At 33.1% G+C, this 17212-nt stretch overlaps 2 protein-coding genes across 5 annotated transcripts in view; one reads left to right on the plus strand and one right to left on the minus strand.

The window, feature by feature from the left end:
* nAChRalpha6 (nicotinic acetylcholine receptor alpha6) overlaps positions 1 to 7085 on the plus strand; it is a 447337-nt gene extending 440252 nt beyond the window's left edge. For both annotated transcript variants that reach the window (XM_088228339.1, XM_088228340.1), the window contains 2 exons: positions 3070 to 3264; positions 3949 to 7085. In XM_088228339.1, the coding sequence (XP_088084465.1) occupies positions 3070 to 3264; positions 3949 to 4033 (280 nt within the window). In that variant the 3' untranslated portion in view covers positions 4034 to 7085. The remainder of the gene's footprint in view (positions 1 to 3069; positions 3265 to 3948) is intronic.
* LOC148280467 (cell adhesion molecule Dscam1-like) overlaps positions 5677 to 17212 on the minus strand; it is a 139010-nt gene continuing 127474 nt past the window's right edge. Inside the window, exons 28-34 of one of the 3 annotated variants that reach the window (XM_088228336.1) lie at positions 16542 to 16704; positions 15446 to 15597; positions 14170 to 14370; positions 12890 to 13093; positions 11480 to 11552; positions 9064 to 9189; positions 5677 to 8767 (exon numbers count right to left, since the gene is read on the minus strand). In XM_088228336.1, coding sequence (XP_088084462.1) covers positions 8716 to 8767; positions 9064 to 9189; positions 11480 to 11552; positions 12890 to 13093; positions 14170 to 14370; positions 15446 to 15597; positions 16542 to 16704 — 971 coding nt within the window. In that variant the 3' untranslated portion in view covers positions 5677 to 8715. Of the gene's footprint in view, positions 8768 to 9060; positions 9190 to 11469; positions 11553 to 12889; positions 13094 to 14169; positions 14371 to 15445; positions 15598 to 16541; positions 16705 to 17212 lie in introns of those variants that run through there. The other 2 variants (XM_088228337.1, XM_088228338.1) reach the window with 2 other exon arrangements.

Raw genomic sequence — 17212 nt, forward strand, 5'->3', positions numbered from 1 at the left:
TGATGTTTGTGAAGTTAAAGAGCTGAAACCTTTATTTATGCCAGTGATAAATTACCTGGTCCATGAAGAAGTATAGAAATTGAAAAAATAACATTTTCAAGCGTTGCCAAGTATGTAGGTGATATAATTCAATTAGATGAATCTCACCCGCGTAAATAAAGGTAATATAACCATGTAAGCATGGTTATATTTTTTGCGATCTGGCAATATTACTCGGTGACTTCAAGTATGCGCGCGGCGAAAGTGGGGTAATTATTGGACACAGTCCGTTGTATTCAAATATGATTCTACGCTCCTTCTGGACTATTCTTCATTCTATGCCTACCACTTAATTATCACAATCGAACAATCGGAAAATCGAAGGTCAGATAATCAAAAGTCTACTACATAAAAAGGTTGTATGTTAGAGATTTGTAGTACCTAAGAAGCGTTAGTCTGTATTAAGGTGTCTTGTTCAAATGCAGGTTGGCGTAAATAGTAAACTTTAGACCTGTAAATAAAAACTTCTCGAAAATGGAGCATTTCAATTTACGGCGTACGGTACAGTAATGGCGACCAACTCGCAACCAAGATTAACAACTGTCAAACCAGAAGTTAAATTCACATTAGCATACTTTTCCGTTTTGTGCCCTTGGGCATCCTGCTTTCCACGAAAACCTAAATGCTCTTTGTAATTATAAATATTTTTAACGCAAACGTAATGTTAAACTAAAAATGAAATTGTTTTTAAATTCGTTTTAACTTCTAAAAGTTTTTTACAGGGGTGTCACGATTTACAAAAAGTTTTTCAAGACTTTTTTTTGTTTTTTCTTTTCAGCATCATATTGAGAGCGGTATTCCATATTTTAAACTAATGAAAGTATACCTTGATCGTAAATGAATTATGGTTTTGGTGTAATTCATCGTTATGGGTTCTTTGGCCAGAACACCCGAGTTGAGAGGTGAAAAGGCCATTAAAAAACGAAGTTATGGATCCTATGACAGATCATAGGATCTCAGAAAATTCAATCACTATTCGCAGAAGATTCAATAACTAATCTCAGAAGATTCAATCACTAATCGCTAATAACAAGTAGGTACTAATCACACAAACAAAAAAAACGCACAATGGCATGAGCCTCTGTGTGGGTAAAAATAATTTAAGGCTACAGGAAGAATACGATAGATGTAATAAAAATGCTAATATTAAAACAAATAATTGTTTATTTTTTTGTAGTATTATTACCTATTAAGATATTAAGAACTAAATAAATATTTTTTATTCATCTAATCTTTCACAATGTATGCATTTTTTTTACATTAACGAAGATTAAAAACGATTAAAAGACTGTGGTAAACTTTGCGCGCGGTGTGTATCATCGTGTTACCACAAGCAAGAGATGGAATATTCTAAAGTTCAGACATTTGAAAATAAAAAAACATGGAGACATACTGTTGAATAATTCCTTTTCTATAAATTATATAAATAAGTATATTATAATCAAGCCCTGTTATAACAAAATAAATTTAAAATCATAAATACGCTGCTCATTTTAAATGAGTGCGTCCCGCATCACTGTCAATAACCGATTAAATATGTTTTACACAAACAATGGTTACAGAACAGTGGTCTCTGTCATCCTTAATAATAATAATAATTAGCTGATTTATATTGCGCTATTTTTATGAAAATTCACCTCAAGGGCGCTTTACAATTATTGAATACTTAAACTTACATTCTAACTAAGCTAAACTGACATACTATATTTTCTGATTTAAAAATTGAGGGTATGATAATCTAAAGAAGTGAGATTTTAGTTGGGATCTGAACTGACTGAAACTGTCGATGATTCGTAAGTTTAAAGGCAATTCGTTCCAGGCAGAGGGGCCGGCAACGGCAAAAGCACGATCTCCGAACCTAGTGTTTGGGAAGCGCCGGATTTTTACAAGTTTTCCTGTGCCTGAATCAAATGCTGACCTAAGAGTAGATTTTCTGTGACATGTATTTTCCTTAATACAAAGGTCCGATAGGTATTTTGGGGCCATTTCATCGAGGGATTTGAATACTGTCCAGCAAGGCTTGTATTATCTCTGGGCTTTTTGACCATTGCAAATCTCGAAGATGTTGTGAGATATGAGAATATTTTTTTACTCCTGTAATAAGCCTTGCTGCCTCGTTCTGAGTTCTATCTTTGTGTTGTCTCTACAGATTTATCGCTGTATTGGCGAACATCCATTCTTCGCGTAGCAAGAATAAATATTGTTTATATTAAAATCCAGCATAATTATACAAATTTTACTTTCGAAATCCGGTGTGAAGATTACGAAAAATACCACTTCATCGTTTAAAAAATAAAAGAGATATATCAAGTCTTGTTTCTTATGTAAACTATTGCGACACCACACAAGAGTTAAAAACGTTATAGTTTAAGATAATTATAAAAATGTTCTGTGCCGAGGGAAACATTTTATAAAATGACAAAAAAAGGGCAAAAAGGTTTCAACAGAATAAAATCATAATCTTATCAAACATAAAAAAATCATAGAAAACCTACAAACAAAAACACTTTTCAACCTATTCGGTCTAACCCACTCATCACTCCGTGTGCATCCCACCCCCATTATCCATTTCTTAATAGCAATTTTACAATGACAATACTTACTAATTGTCCTTATGGACAATGTTGGCCCATAAAAACCTATTATAGGCACTGTATTTTATTATATTTAGACAAATTTTTCATTTGGATACCTTTATTATTACTATGTTCCATGCTAACCAGTAAATTCACAATTTGTTAGCCTTGAACATACTATTCTCTAGTTGGGCGACAAATTGTGAATTTCAAATGTGAAAAAAAAAGTTATATGTATGTATATTGTTAACTGTGTCTTCTTATTTCTCTTCTCTTCAGTACATATAAATATGTATGTGAATCTTTTAAAAAGTATTAATAATAGTGCAATAAATGTCTCTCAGCTCCAAAAATTCAGCTTTTATAAATATCTTCAAATGTTTATATTGTTGGTAATTTCTTTATGATGCTTGTGCCAAGTGGAATGGTATTTAGAAGTTTGGTCCCAAAGCAGGGCCGAGTTCCGGCGCTCGTTCATCCGGCCTGCCACCGTAGAGGACAGCGGCGGCGGCATGCCCTTGTCCTCTGCCCACCGAGAGCTGCACTGCATCCTGCGGGAACTACAGTTTATCACGGGCAGGATGAGGAAGGCCGACGAAGAGGCGGAGCTCATCAGCGACTGGAAGTTTGCTGCCATGGTCGTCGATAGGTCAGCAAACTCTTATACATATTTATTTTCTTTATTTACATTTGATTAACGCCCATATAAATAACATTTTCTTTATATCCATGTGGATAAAGCACACAGTTCTGTGTGAATAATGGAGCCAGAACCCTGGGCAAGTGTTTTTGACTTGACGGGTGGTCTCGCGTAAAAGTCCTGAGTAAGGAAATCGAGGGGAGATAAGTCCGCCTCGTTGTGTAGTAGTTGGCTTCTTCGCCTACTATTTTTGAGGTCCTGGGTTCGATACCTGGCAGGGTGGACGAGAAATATTTATTTTAAAGGTTGTTTGAACTGCAATATTTCATTATTCCTGGTCTGGCACCTGAAGGGTGGGACTGATTACCATACCTGAATGTAAAGATGATAAAAATACACTGCAGTTGGTTTGTAAATGCAGTGCTCTATGCACCACTGGGTGAGGAAAGGGGGGTGACGATGATGAAAAAACATAAATTAGAGTTTTAAATACTATTTTCTAGACTGCTTATTCTTAATGAAAGCAGAGTAAATGTCATAAAAATGTTATAGCGTTTCTTCATCAAATGGGTTAAAGAATCAATAATCGATAAAATTCATTCTCATCCTTATTGATTTTCCTGCTACTTTAAATAAACTAATAAATTGAATGTAATGCATTATAAGTAAATACAATGACGTGTTTGGTTTCAGATTCTGCTTAATAATCTTCACCCTGTTCACAATCATCGCTACAGTAGCAGTTTTACTCTCCGCTCCGCATATAATTGTTCAATAATAATTAATTCAAGTGATTACACTATTTATAGAATAATCATGAGAATAAATTAAAAAATGATCAAAATCCAAAACTTTGGTAATAAACATTGAAAAAATATAACAATTAAATTAGCTTATTAACGCACACCCCTAAATGTATATTGTTTTGTAGGAAAAATGATTCAGAATGTCGAAAGAGCGGTAGAGAAAAGGATTTGATAGTAGGAAGTGATATTTAAATAAGTGAATAGTGATTTGAAAGCCTCATCAGTAAAAGGCCCGACATTGATATGAAAGGTTCCTTTATTTTCTGAAAACATACGTAATTATAAGACCGTTTTCCACCAGGCCCGAGTGAAGTGATAGATATAATATTAATTTTGTTCCGCAGGTGGGTCGAGGTCGGAAAATCAAACCTCGGTAAAACTTTTGTATCCTTGTAGATACAGCCAAAATTAGTTCGTATTATAGAAAAACATATTTATTATGTAACATTCTTTAAATTTTGCTCACGAGCACGCTCATCAATATCATAATTATTTACAATATCAAATTCTTTTGTAAATATGTAAGACAAAATACACATACTTTTTGTACACCTATATAAGAGAAGGCTAATTTAGGGAAACAATTTAAACCGGAATTGAAAATATGTAAGATATCCTCAGTACTTTGGGAATACTGAATATTTTATTAACTCCATCTGCAAATATTCATTTGATTTATTTTTATAATTCAATAATTATTCCACGTTACATTAACATTTCACGTAAAATTTTGTGGATGCATCCTTACATACTTGTGGTTTATTTTTAAAAGATTTATATCGATAATTTTATGTATTCATGTATTTCATTCACAAATATGTATGTAGTCCTTATGATGACATGAGCGTGCTTAAAGCATTCTGACATAATTATCTCGATTAATGATATAGTTGCACGAATCGAAGGTAACGTTTAGTAATTGTGTATCCAAATTATTAAAGTACATATTTATATATAGATTTTCTTAAAACGCGGAAGAATAAATTTATCCTGTTCAATTGTTATTGTTTAAAAAACGTTTTATAATAAAAAGTATGTGTTAGAAAAAAGCGCAGCATAAACTGAATTTTCATCTTTACAATGGAGCAATTCTATTCACATTTGTGTGGAAAATTGCATTTGGGAATTCAGTTTATGTGTTGATTGCTACAAATATCTAACCATACACAATGTAAGGCGATTTCGCCTAAAATCTACTAAGTAAATTACGATTTAATTAGAATAATTGGCTGTAAATTGTCATTATTAAAATTCTTTCTTAAAACATTGATAAGATACCAGTAGACGTACTTGGAATATTCACTACTTGTAATTTCATTAATTAGAACTAGCTTCAATTTTCAATCTTCAACTTCTGAACGTAATTTGTGAGGCGCCCATTAGATGTCGAACCAAATAAAATGGGCTTATATATAAATATACAAGATTCATAAAGTGATAAGTTGTAGAACATTATTTGTTTATTGTTAGATAAATCTTACATGTCATTTCATTATAAGATTGTATACAATTCCTACATTGCATCATCAGCACATTGTAGAAAATTTTCATTGTCATTCATTAGAAGATCGATCGGATCGAGAATCATCGTGTTGACGTACTTTATTTACATCGAAGCGTAAGTCGTGTATCCTTTACTAGAATATTGACCTTTGTTTGTGTATACATTCAGTTTGTTGTGTGTCGATAAAGTTAACTAGTGTCAAATGTTCCACTTCTCGATATCATATAGTGATAGACGACATAAGTCGGAAAATGCAGGTTATGTGAAGACAATACCGACATGTTTTGTCCAACGATACATTTTGCATGGGACTTTCATTCTTTGTTTTACAAAATTTATAAAATAATACCAGTAAATGAAAAAGTAAAAAAGGATTTGTCAGTAAAACTTCAACGTAATAATGTTTAGTAGGTGCTTCGCAAAAAGAAACATGGGAAATCCGTGCCAATCTAAAATGAGGTCAAACTTTTAAAGAACATTGTAACATTATTTACCTTCTACTCGATCGTATTTAAAATACATACAATTATGTCTCCATTATTTTATAAGTAATTTTTAAGAGAGTATTAAAAGGAAATATACATATGTCATCCTTAAAAGGGTCTAGTATAAGTGCTGTGTAAAAAACAGAATGAGTGAAAAAATCACATATTTTTAATTCCAAGATTTTCATATTTATGCTTTGACATAAATAAATAATTTATTAAATTTACTATTTTGTTTCCACAAAATAATTGAATTTGATATTTGTGTTCTGAAAATTTAATGATATTGCTTTACAAAAAAATGTTCCGTTTTAAAAATACTGTCAAAGCTAATACGGATACCGTCTGAGATTTGAACAAATATCTGTAGAATGAGTTAATAATTATGGTGATTTAACATTTCCACAAATCTCTTATTGCATGCTCTATTATCTGTAATATATCATTCTTATTCTACGGTTATATAAGGTTGCTACGGCACCTCCAATTTTACTCTAATTGTCTAATAATATTAGTAATTATGCTCTACATACTACTTACAAATAATCACATATATATTACTCTCGTACTTCTAAGCTACAATATAAATATATATGTAAATGTCCTCTTGAAATTCATGTTCATTTTGTAATTATTACAAAATCACTTCTTCAGAATTTCACTGTAGAAGTCATTTGTTTTCTTATTATTCAATACTTCCTACACTAGATAACAGTTTGTGAAAATAATAAATAGGTACCCTAAATTGATTGTGTGTTTCAAAAGTAAAAAATATGCGAATGTGCTTGAACTCTGTATTCATCGGTTAAATCCATTAATTTATGTTGTATTGTAAAGGCTTTCATATAAATGGTTCCAATCGATTATCTAGACATAAATAATAGAAAATCATTTAGCATAGGTAGAAAAACTATGAACACAAAACCAATATTAACGAGTATATTTTAAACTGATACTAAATTTTTTACTATTATTGTCTGACTAAACTACCCTAATTAAAATCCATCATTTTAAATAAGCTATAATAAACAAAAACATTAATTAAGTAAAAGTAAAAGAGTGCCCGAGCCAGGGATTAAACTTCAAAAATGTAAACAAAATATATGTAGGTCCATCGAGCGAAGAATTTATACAAATATAACATGCATTCGATTCTTTTGAGAAGCGCAGTTTGATAACATTTTCCATTCTCATCTTCCAGTTATTGTTCAATTGAATAAATCTTCACAAAAAAATATTGTACATCCATTCACACTATAAATACAAACAATAAATCAAATGGAAATATTTCGTTTTGTAAAAACCCCCGTGTAAACGCAGTCAATTTGAGAACAATCGTATTTTTCTATAGCATCTTACGATTAATAAACCGAAACAGAGTCATATATTTATAAAATATTTTTAAATTGCGAAGAACCAAGAGAAATCAAAATATGTATAAATGGGATGTATCTTTTAATTAACAAAAAATATTTAAGAAATTTTATTTACAATTACGTGAAAAAATATATATTTACGTAACTATTTATATCTTCTGTTTAGGAATTTTTAATGCGTGCAATGTATTCACAATAACGAAACTGAGCTACTCTACAAACTCACTTATAAACCTCGGACTCAACATTGACATAGTAAATAATATGCGGTTAGGATTTTGAATTATTTTATACTGAGAATCAATCCGTTATTTTTTATTTGCGCAAAAATATATCAGTGTGTAAGAAAAAACTTGACCAAACATGAATGTGTTAAAATATATTTTCTCGAACAAACAGCGGTCTTTTAAGACATTTGATTTACATTAATTTATAAATAGCTCAATTAATTAGTATGTGAGAAGATTTGTTGTTTAAGTAATAAATATTAATATATTAAATGAAGTTCAGCTCACATTATTACTGAATAAAATATCATTTAATTAATGAAACATGGTATAAGGTAACCGTGAGTTTTAAAACTGTTTGGTTAGTGATTGAAATTGTAAATTAAAATCACATTAGATTATCCAACGCAAGATGTTTCAATGAGTACTTTTAACGACTGCAAATTAAAAGAATAATATTATGTATCTAATACAAGCTCCTATGGAGATTTTTATATTTAAATATATAAACAAAACACAGACTAAAACAATGTAAAATAAAAATAACGGGTAAAATATGAAATAAAAAAAAACCTAGTATGTAGTATTTGGTTTGTATATTTAAAGCGATGAAATAAATAATTAAAAATTATTAAATCTGAATGTTTTATTTTAGAATAGTAACCTTTGTTCTGCAGCTGCAAGATACTATTATATAATAAGTGAATTTTCCTCAATTACGGATTACACAAAGACAAGGTGATCAGTCTCTTACGCTTCAGATGCCAGTCCAAAAAACTATGGAACATTACATGTTTTATTGAATGTGAGAAAAGACAATAAGACATTGATTTTACACACATTTTATTATTATAATATTTAATTTGTTACATATATAATTATTCAAGTGTGTATATTTTAATAACAGTAAAATTAAAATATGAAATTCACTATAATTAATAAATATAATAATTTTAAATATAATTTACCAGTCTATTCTGATATGTTTCATTTTCATTAAATTATACAGTCATTCTTATTTTAATAAATTTAATAGGCTTAATTTTATCAACAATGAAAAACCTATACATGAATTGTACATTCTCTTCTTTCTTGTTCTTTCTTCTGATGATACCTGGGAACAAATATAAAACATATTAGAAATTTTAACACTTAGAAAATAACATCTGACATTAGCAACATTCCGAATGATTTTATAACTATTATTATGTATTCACCAAATGATTAAAATAGGAAAACAATTCATCACATCATTTTACAGGTAAGAAAGTAAGATCATCAATAAGTAAGTCATATATAGTCAGACCCAACAATATTATGTACGTGGAGGTTATCAATATAATTTATCATGCTGTTCTATAAATGCCACTACATTATAAAAAACACTATTTAGGAATACAAAATTCTTACTTATCAATGAGTAATGTAATATCAGGTGGAACGGCGATGTTAGAGATGGTGTCACAGTTGGCTTGGGGGGATGATGGACCTGTAGAACTCATCTCTACGCAGCCTCCACCATTCAAGTATATTCCGCTGAAATATTAAAATCACGTTAAATAATTTAGATTTTGTTTAGTTCTGCGTGAGCGTGTTTGTAGTTTTTAAAATATATTTTGGTGGGTTTATAAATAATTATAACATGTTTGTTTATAGTTACATTATTACTCAATAAGGAAGAATTTGTTATATTTTATTTTGGCTTTAATGAAAAGAAAATATTCAAGATAGTTTTATGAGTTACAAAGTCTGCTGTGGAAGCTTTTTCTACTTATGAGCAAGTCACAAAGAACAATTGTTTTTAAATGTATGAGTCGGAGGAGTTTAGCAACTTTGGCGAACATTTTTTGATATCTCAACAAAATGTAATGCGATTTTTGACTCACATTAAAAGTGATAACATTATTCCTTTTAAGTATAGTTTACATGAGGGCAATACAATTAGATATGATAATATTGTCTTGTCCCAGCTCTGTGAATACTCTCGACCGCGCAGGACCGAACGCATGGACAAAATGAAAATTTGGCCACAGTTCACACGTGAGCATAAATGAATACATGCCGGCGTTTATTATAAATACGTTCACAAAAATACTATTTATTTTATACCAAGATGAATTGGAATTGGTAAAGGACAAACCTTTTAGTAAAAATGAATTTTTTGTGCATCCATTTTTGGGAGAAAAATTATGCGGAAGATACGCGAAGGTAATCATTGTTCCGCAGAGATAGCCTGCACGTCTATCTCGGTGACAAAGTCTCGGAACAATGTTTTGTCTTACAAATTCCTGGGACAAAACAATATTGTATTGTCCACATGTAAACGGCCCTTTAGTATGCAAAAATACCAGCAAAAAATATAAATTAAAGGAATAGTACTAGGTGTACTAGATGTAATAGTACTATTATGAGAGAAATAAATAATCCTTTTTATGCAGTATTGTGAAGTAATTGAGTGTCAAATGCCGAAGTAGAATGATGTTTATGAGAAAAAGTACACCCATTGTAACCTTAAAATAAAATGTGATGGTTATAATTATAATTATATATGTATAAAGGAAATCATACAGTCTTTATATAAAACAAGGTACAAAAGAACAATAAAAAAAAGTAAGACCAATTATCATATAATATAAATACAATACTATTTGTCTCCAGTATTTCATGGTTTTAGGTTCTTTCCAACAAATACAAAATAAGTAGTTCCTTTTGGTTTTTATAATAAATACTTATAAACTTACAACATAATGGAAATAAGCAAAAAGTCTGTAAAAAAAATAAATTATATATATTTTTATAAAAAGGTATCATTGGCAGCTGGAATGATTTTATTTTATTTAATTAAAAAAAAAAAACAGTTTAGTCTTACAACTAACAAAAATATTTCAATTTTACCAGCCATTTCAAACTGATTGGGTGCATGAAGAATAATATTCTGTGAAATACAACCAGAATCCAGGAAGAGCATTTTGACTCAATGGGTACTCTCAGGTAAAAGTCCTGAAAAAGGAAATCGAGTGTAGATAAGTCCGCCTCCTAGTAAAATGGTTGGCGCATTTGCCTACTATACTTTTGATATTTTTTTTACTTTTTAAAAAAATAAATATTTATTTGCGTTCTTATTATTTTTTTGCACCACAACAGGCCAGAAGGCCCAATTACAGTGGTGAATTACATCTCAGAACACCCAGGCTTGAGAAAAATCACATTTAATTTGTGTGTTCTTACCAGGAATCGAACCTGGAACCTTCCGTGTGTGAGTCAAGCGTCTTAACCATTACACCACGGAGGCCGCCAATCTTATCTTTTAGGGGTCATTTTCAATGTGTTGTAAATAACTCACAATTAGAATAATGGGAACTAAGTTGCGGTAGAGCGGGGTGCGAACCTCGGTCCTCTAATCCGAGAGTCCGTGGCACTAGCTACGGGACCACAATCCGGTTCAAAGATCCCGGGTTCGATTCCTCGGAAGAAGTACCGATTTAAAGATGGTTTTAAACTGCAATATTTCATTGTTACTGGACTGGCAAGCGTAAGACTGATCACCTTACCTTCATGTGACAGATGATCAATATACCCAGCATTTGGTGTACGAATGCAGTTTCCTATGCACCACAGGGTGCGGAAAGGCACATGACGATGATATCTATAATGTATAATGTTACCTCTCGTGACAAGTCCTCGTGACTTATCGCTATATGAATATCGTGATGTGCGAATGGTTAGTACAAAGCGTGTGGTGCAGGTTGCCTACTGGGAGTAGGTGGAGTGTGTGGTGTGGTGGGCAGGCGGCGGGGGGTCAGGGGGGTGAGCTACCTGCGTCTACCTGCTGCATCGCGCCACTCGGCCCGGAGTGTAGCTGCGGTCGCCACCACTGGAAGGGGACACGCAGCGAGACCCTAAATAAATAAAAAAAATTAACACAACTTCACTAAAACATCCTTCTCCGTGGAAACCAATTTAGATCAATACTTTTAAATAATCCCTGTTAGCGAATAAGATTCTTCTCTTTTCAAAACTGTTCTCTATCTCTGTTGTAAAATATTATATTAACACGTGCCACGGCACTGCTTGCCACTTTTTTCGTTTGAAATAGCGAGGTAAATGCAAGCCGAATCACCAGCAGCGCAATGAGTATTCGTAGTCTATTATTACAGATGGCAAATACTGTGGGCTAAAAATTATCAACTGGCAGTCTGTCATCGAGCGAAAATGTCCCGATTATGGCAATCAGTGCCCTGTATGTTTATGTTTCACGAATGCATTTTCTTGAGGTATTAGCTTTTAGCCTCCTAAAGGGTGAAGTATTCCTCGCAAAATATCGAGAAACACTTCCAGAACAACCTCCGATTTCCGATAATTGAAGCTGCGAACTGTGTTATGAATGAGGTAAATGCAAGAATAACAACTGTATGTTGCTTCGAGTGTACCCAATTTGTGTGCAAAAACCATTCTGGTCAATCAACAAAATGCACAGCCGATACTGTCAAAATATATTAAGACCGTAAAGACGAAGATTAAGTTTTGTTTTTTTGTAATCTTTATTTTTCCTTGCATTATGTTTCTTTATTATTATTTGTAAAATATGTTCTAAATAACAATGTGGACTTCATTACATTGCACAAATCTTGCATATTGCCTGGGATAAAAATATTATTATTATTATTACATAGTTATTTTACATTTTTCATGTGTTTCCTTTGTTTTTAAATATCATATTATAAAGATAGCTAATTATTTAGACATCAACAACAATTGATAATAGTATAGAGCTCATTTAGAGCCACTAACGCCACTTCGTTAGTGAATTTGGAAAATAGGTATTTGAGTGCCAGATTTAAGTGCTTTTGAAAAACATAAACATGCCAAGCAAAGTTAATTGCATAATTAAATTCAAATTAAAAACTTCTTTATTTTCCATTTCCTGAGAGAGATCAGGATATTTGGCAATCTGGATGACTGGAGTTCGGATAAACAAACTTCAATTGTACTTTACCGTTGTTTGACTAATCAAACACTTTTTATTTATAGTGATTGACTAAATTAAGCGGTAATTTGATGTATAATGTGTACTTTTTTGGTTTCTTATTTAATTCTCCTAACTATCCAATTCGATTTGTCTCTTTTGAAAAGTCATCAGTGAGAAATGGCTTAAGGCAAACTACGGTACAGAGTACCTCGTTACTTCCAATTGCAAGTGTACATTTGGGGTATTGTATCCTGAAAGTTAGTTGACCTTTAGTGGTGGTGTTTCCGGGACTGTCGCTATTATCGTCGGAGTCCGTCGTAGGGGGGTCCCTATGCTTGGTCCTCCTGTCCCAGGCAGCTCCGGCTGGGCCGCTGCGTGCCCCCCGAGGGCCTGCCCTCCCCGCCCCGGGCCCCACCCCATACTGGCCCCCTCGCAGTTCCACTGTCATCGCTTTGGAGAGAGTGGATTCATCTGAAGACACAAACATCACATTCGTATTTCGTATATTTCTTAAAACGGTATGATTTTTAAAGAATGGTCACTTAAATCGGGTTGTGGTCCCATGGCTAGTGTCTCGGACTCACGGACCAAAGGTCCGTCGTTCGAATCCCACTCTACCTCAACTTGATTCCATTTTCTAATAGTGAGTTATTTACAACTCGTTGAGAATGGTCCTCAAAATTGAATATTTGGGTAAATCATAAGAACCCAAATATTTCTTTTTTACTAAAAAAAAAAAAACTTAAATATGAGAGGTACACGGCTAAAATGGGCTCATTGCATTTTATCTATTTTAGAGAGATTAATGGCATTTTTTTTCTCCTGAATTGGTCTTATAGAACGGAATATTCAAAAATAACAAAATATGAATCTTTGTCTAATAAATTGTAGGAAAGAAATCTGTGCCTCGGGTCTAAAAGGGCAAATGTCGGATTACATTTTCTCTTCCCATGATTTTGAAGAGGGTTGATGTCAGTAAAAAAATATACATATTCAACAAATTTATACATACATACATATGTGGTTGTCTTTTTTGATTGATAATATTTTCAAACACCTCAAACAGTTTACTATAACATCACAAAATAGCCGTAAAATTACTCTCTTATAATGTTGTGATTTACGACATTGGCCCTTTTAGACCCAAGCCACAGAAATATGGAGTCACAGCTGGCAAAAAAACAGTCAAAATGCTTGCTGCAACAAGATCGTATATACAAGGAGTTTTTTTTTATAATTAAAAAAATACATTTTTACGTGATTGTACAGGTAAAAAATTATTTCACATCAATTGAAAAAACATTTTTTGAATACGTGAACCCAGTAATAAGTTTTTTATTCTTAAATTTGCTCTCAAAGTTCAAAATTTGTAATTTGTTTCTGAGCCAGTTTATGTCGTGTACTCTTCATATGCTTACATTTAAATCTCCCGCACAGCAATCAGGCTATTTTAAGGCGGGAATCGCAGTATTTTTAAATTAGAATAATCATAGACAACTGCTAAAAGGGAGGATGAAAAGATGGGGGTGAGATGATGAATGGTCTACCATATTCAAAAGTATCACATCTATGGAGGCGGCGGTGCTTCCTGTGCGAGCTCGGCAGTCTCGCAGGGCCCGCACCCTCGTTGTTGTCCGGCGCCCCAAAGGTACGAAAGTGGAGGGCGTGTTCCCCTCCTGAACCTCGAGCACTGACTCGACTACCCGTCACCTCGCCAAATGTGGCATACGGGCTGATCTCATAAAGTTCTGAAACAATTTAGATTTATTATTTTCAAACATTTATGAAACTGGATCTGGCACATAGAATGTAGATTTTGACATTGAATTTTGTTAACATTTTTTCTGAATGATTTTGCATATTCACATAATTTTAATTGTCAACTCTTAAAAGATTGTGCTAAAAATCCCTTTGGAAACGATGCTGTATCATCGTCTTACATTAAGCAAAATAAGTCATACAGTATTATAGCCTCGCTAATCCGGATACCCGCTTATCCGGTGATTGCGGTAATCTGGATGGATGGTGCAGGGGCGTTTGCGGGGAGGTATTTCATCTACGTCAAGGTTCGCGCTTCTGTTTCATTTCTGTTTTTTTTTATGCGCAGCCTTTCTACATGTTTATTATTCACTATGGTTAATATTGTTGAAGTTGTCTTTTGATAATTATAGAAATTTCTAAAGTTAAAAATATATGATTTATTACCATTGAAGTATTGCAGACCACAATCCGGACGGGAAGGTCCTGTTTTTTTCCTGTCCGGATTGTCAAGGCCCTGCTGTATTTTTATTTAATCCTGTCATAGCAAAATACAATTTCATTATTTTTTATTAACAGAGATATACAAAGTATTGTATTCTTTGTAGACTTATGTGACATCATAGCCGCAAAAGGATTAATGGATGAGTTCAGAAAACTGAAATAACAGTTTAAAATGGTAATTGTTTTGAAATCCTCCCTGGCTATACAGCCATACGCCTCATTTAAAGATTTGTTGTTTAGTTTCTGTTATACGGCCAGTTGCCACCTGACGTCGAGATAGTAACCCCTCGTGCCTCCGCTTCCATCCTCAACACAACGTCCTGCCTGACGCCGCTGTCTTCCAACAGCTCATAGCCCGAAGTATGTCCGGGTGGCCTGAGAGAAGATTTGTGTCCCTACCACCTATTCCGCCGGACTGATGCACTTCATCTCCACTGTCACAGCAGTCGAGGTCTTCACCCGTAGCCCCGGGCAAGGGATCGCGTTATACCCCGCAATTGTATGAAATTGTTTTGTAATAAAATAAAATTAATATATAAAGGCCCATTTGCTTCCATGTACCTGATGAATCGTCATTCGATTTCTCATTTCCATTTATTGAAGATGAGGAATAAAGTTTTTGCCCATCTCTCAACTTTTCTCTCTCGAGATCGTTACTTTCACTAAGTTTCCTATCATCACGTGAGTAATGATTTGCCACCAAACACCGGAATCTGAAATGGAAAATCATTTTTACAGTTTCAATTAAAATGTGTTTCATTTATTTTTTATGCAAAACATTTTAAACATAAGTGTTGGGACTAAAACTTCTTTGTGCACTGCCAGTCTAGCTTCGATTGTTATTAGCAATTACTGTGCTGTTCATTTTGTTTCCCGTATCCACTCTTCTTTCATCATCTTTTTCTACTCTTCCATCTCTTAAAAACATGCTTCCCAGATCCACAAATTTCATTTGTTTACATTTTATTTTGCAATCAGTAATCTCACTTCCCCTTTCAAATACCATAACGTTCGACTTACTTTCCACCAATTCGCTCTTCAGGCATACGCCATGCATTATATGAAATTAAAATAAAAACACTTTGGTTTTAACCACCGATTAAAGACCGGTTTTAAAGCTACACAGGCTTCCTTATCTAGGTACAATTTAGTCATTTTAATATTATCCAATTTTATAATTTTAAGAGTGTCTACTGAATACTAAATCTAATACATATTGATTCAAATCACATGAGAAGTAGTATCTAGTGCCATTTGTACTTCTAGAGTTAGACAGGAGTGGACTTAAGGAAATATTGTTTATTTATTATTTTTTTGCTTTTATTCAGCGCTTTTTAAATTTCAAAGTTGTCCAATTTTGATGTTTTATTTTTAACATGTAGAATTTTAAACCCAAGTATATTTTGTTTAATAGACACTATTAAAATTATTAAATAAGATAGGATTAATTATTACTAAATTATTAGGAAGTTTGTGTAGTTTCAAAACTAGTCGGTGATAAATAAAAATTAAAGGGTTAAAAATAAAGCGTTTTTATCTTAATTTTAATTTAATAATTTCTGTTTTAATTTTACTTCAATTTCACAGAATGCTTCTCACCCATTTAAACTCTCGAATATAATTATATTAATTATAGGTTATAAATGAGTAAGAGTACCTTTGGGTTTTGAGTAGGAGACAGGCGAGCAGCGTGAGGGCAGCCAGAAGTAGGGCTGCGCTGGCGGCCGGGAGTAGGAGGGAGGAGGACACGGAGCCTCCCCCACCTGCCTCCCTCCCACCACCGGCCAGGGCCACACTCGGGTCCAAGGGAAGGATGTGCTCTAAGCAAATATAAGCATTGTGTTTCTTCGCAGATAAAAATAAATTATATGGATCAAGAAAAACATTTTAGGATCATGAAAAAATAATCCGGGTAAATAATAAGGACTTAAACATCCTAACAAATTATGTATACGAGAAAGATTTTAAAATTTCCTACTACATGGAAAAAAAAACCATTATAAAACGTAAAAGAATGCATAACTTCATTTAGTAATATAACGGAACCTCTTTTTACACAGCTTCAAAATAACATGGTACAAAAATGAAAATGAAATTTAAAAAAAAAAACATCATTCCATGTCCGCTCCCTAATTGGAACATATGGTGTCCACAAAGAGCCTTCAGGCATCTCTGTCGGCTGCTAGATCCTGTACATCCTCGCAAGTCAGATTTGCGTCCTGTAGTTCTGACATAAACTGCCGACAAACAGTCAGCAGCGGACATTTAGGAAGTCAAGAACCTGATGCCTTGTAAAGTAGGCAAGCGTAGCTAAGGCCCTCAAGAGGC

Source organism: Micrasema longulum, unplaced genomic scaffold (assembly GCF_059751315.1).
Source record: "Micrasema longulum isolate JH-2025_06_02 unplaced genomic scaffold, ASM5975131v1 h1tg000578l, whole genome shotgun sequence".
Lineage (NCBI taxonomy): Eukaryota > Metazoa > Arthropoda > Insecta > Trichoptera > Brachycentridae > Micrasema > Micrasema longulum.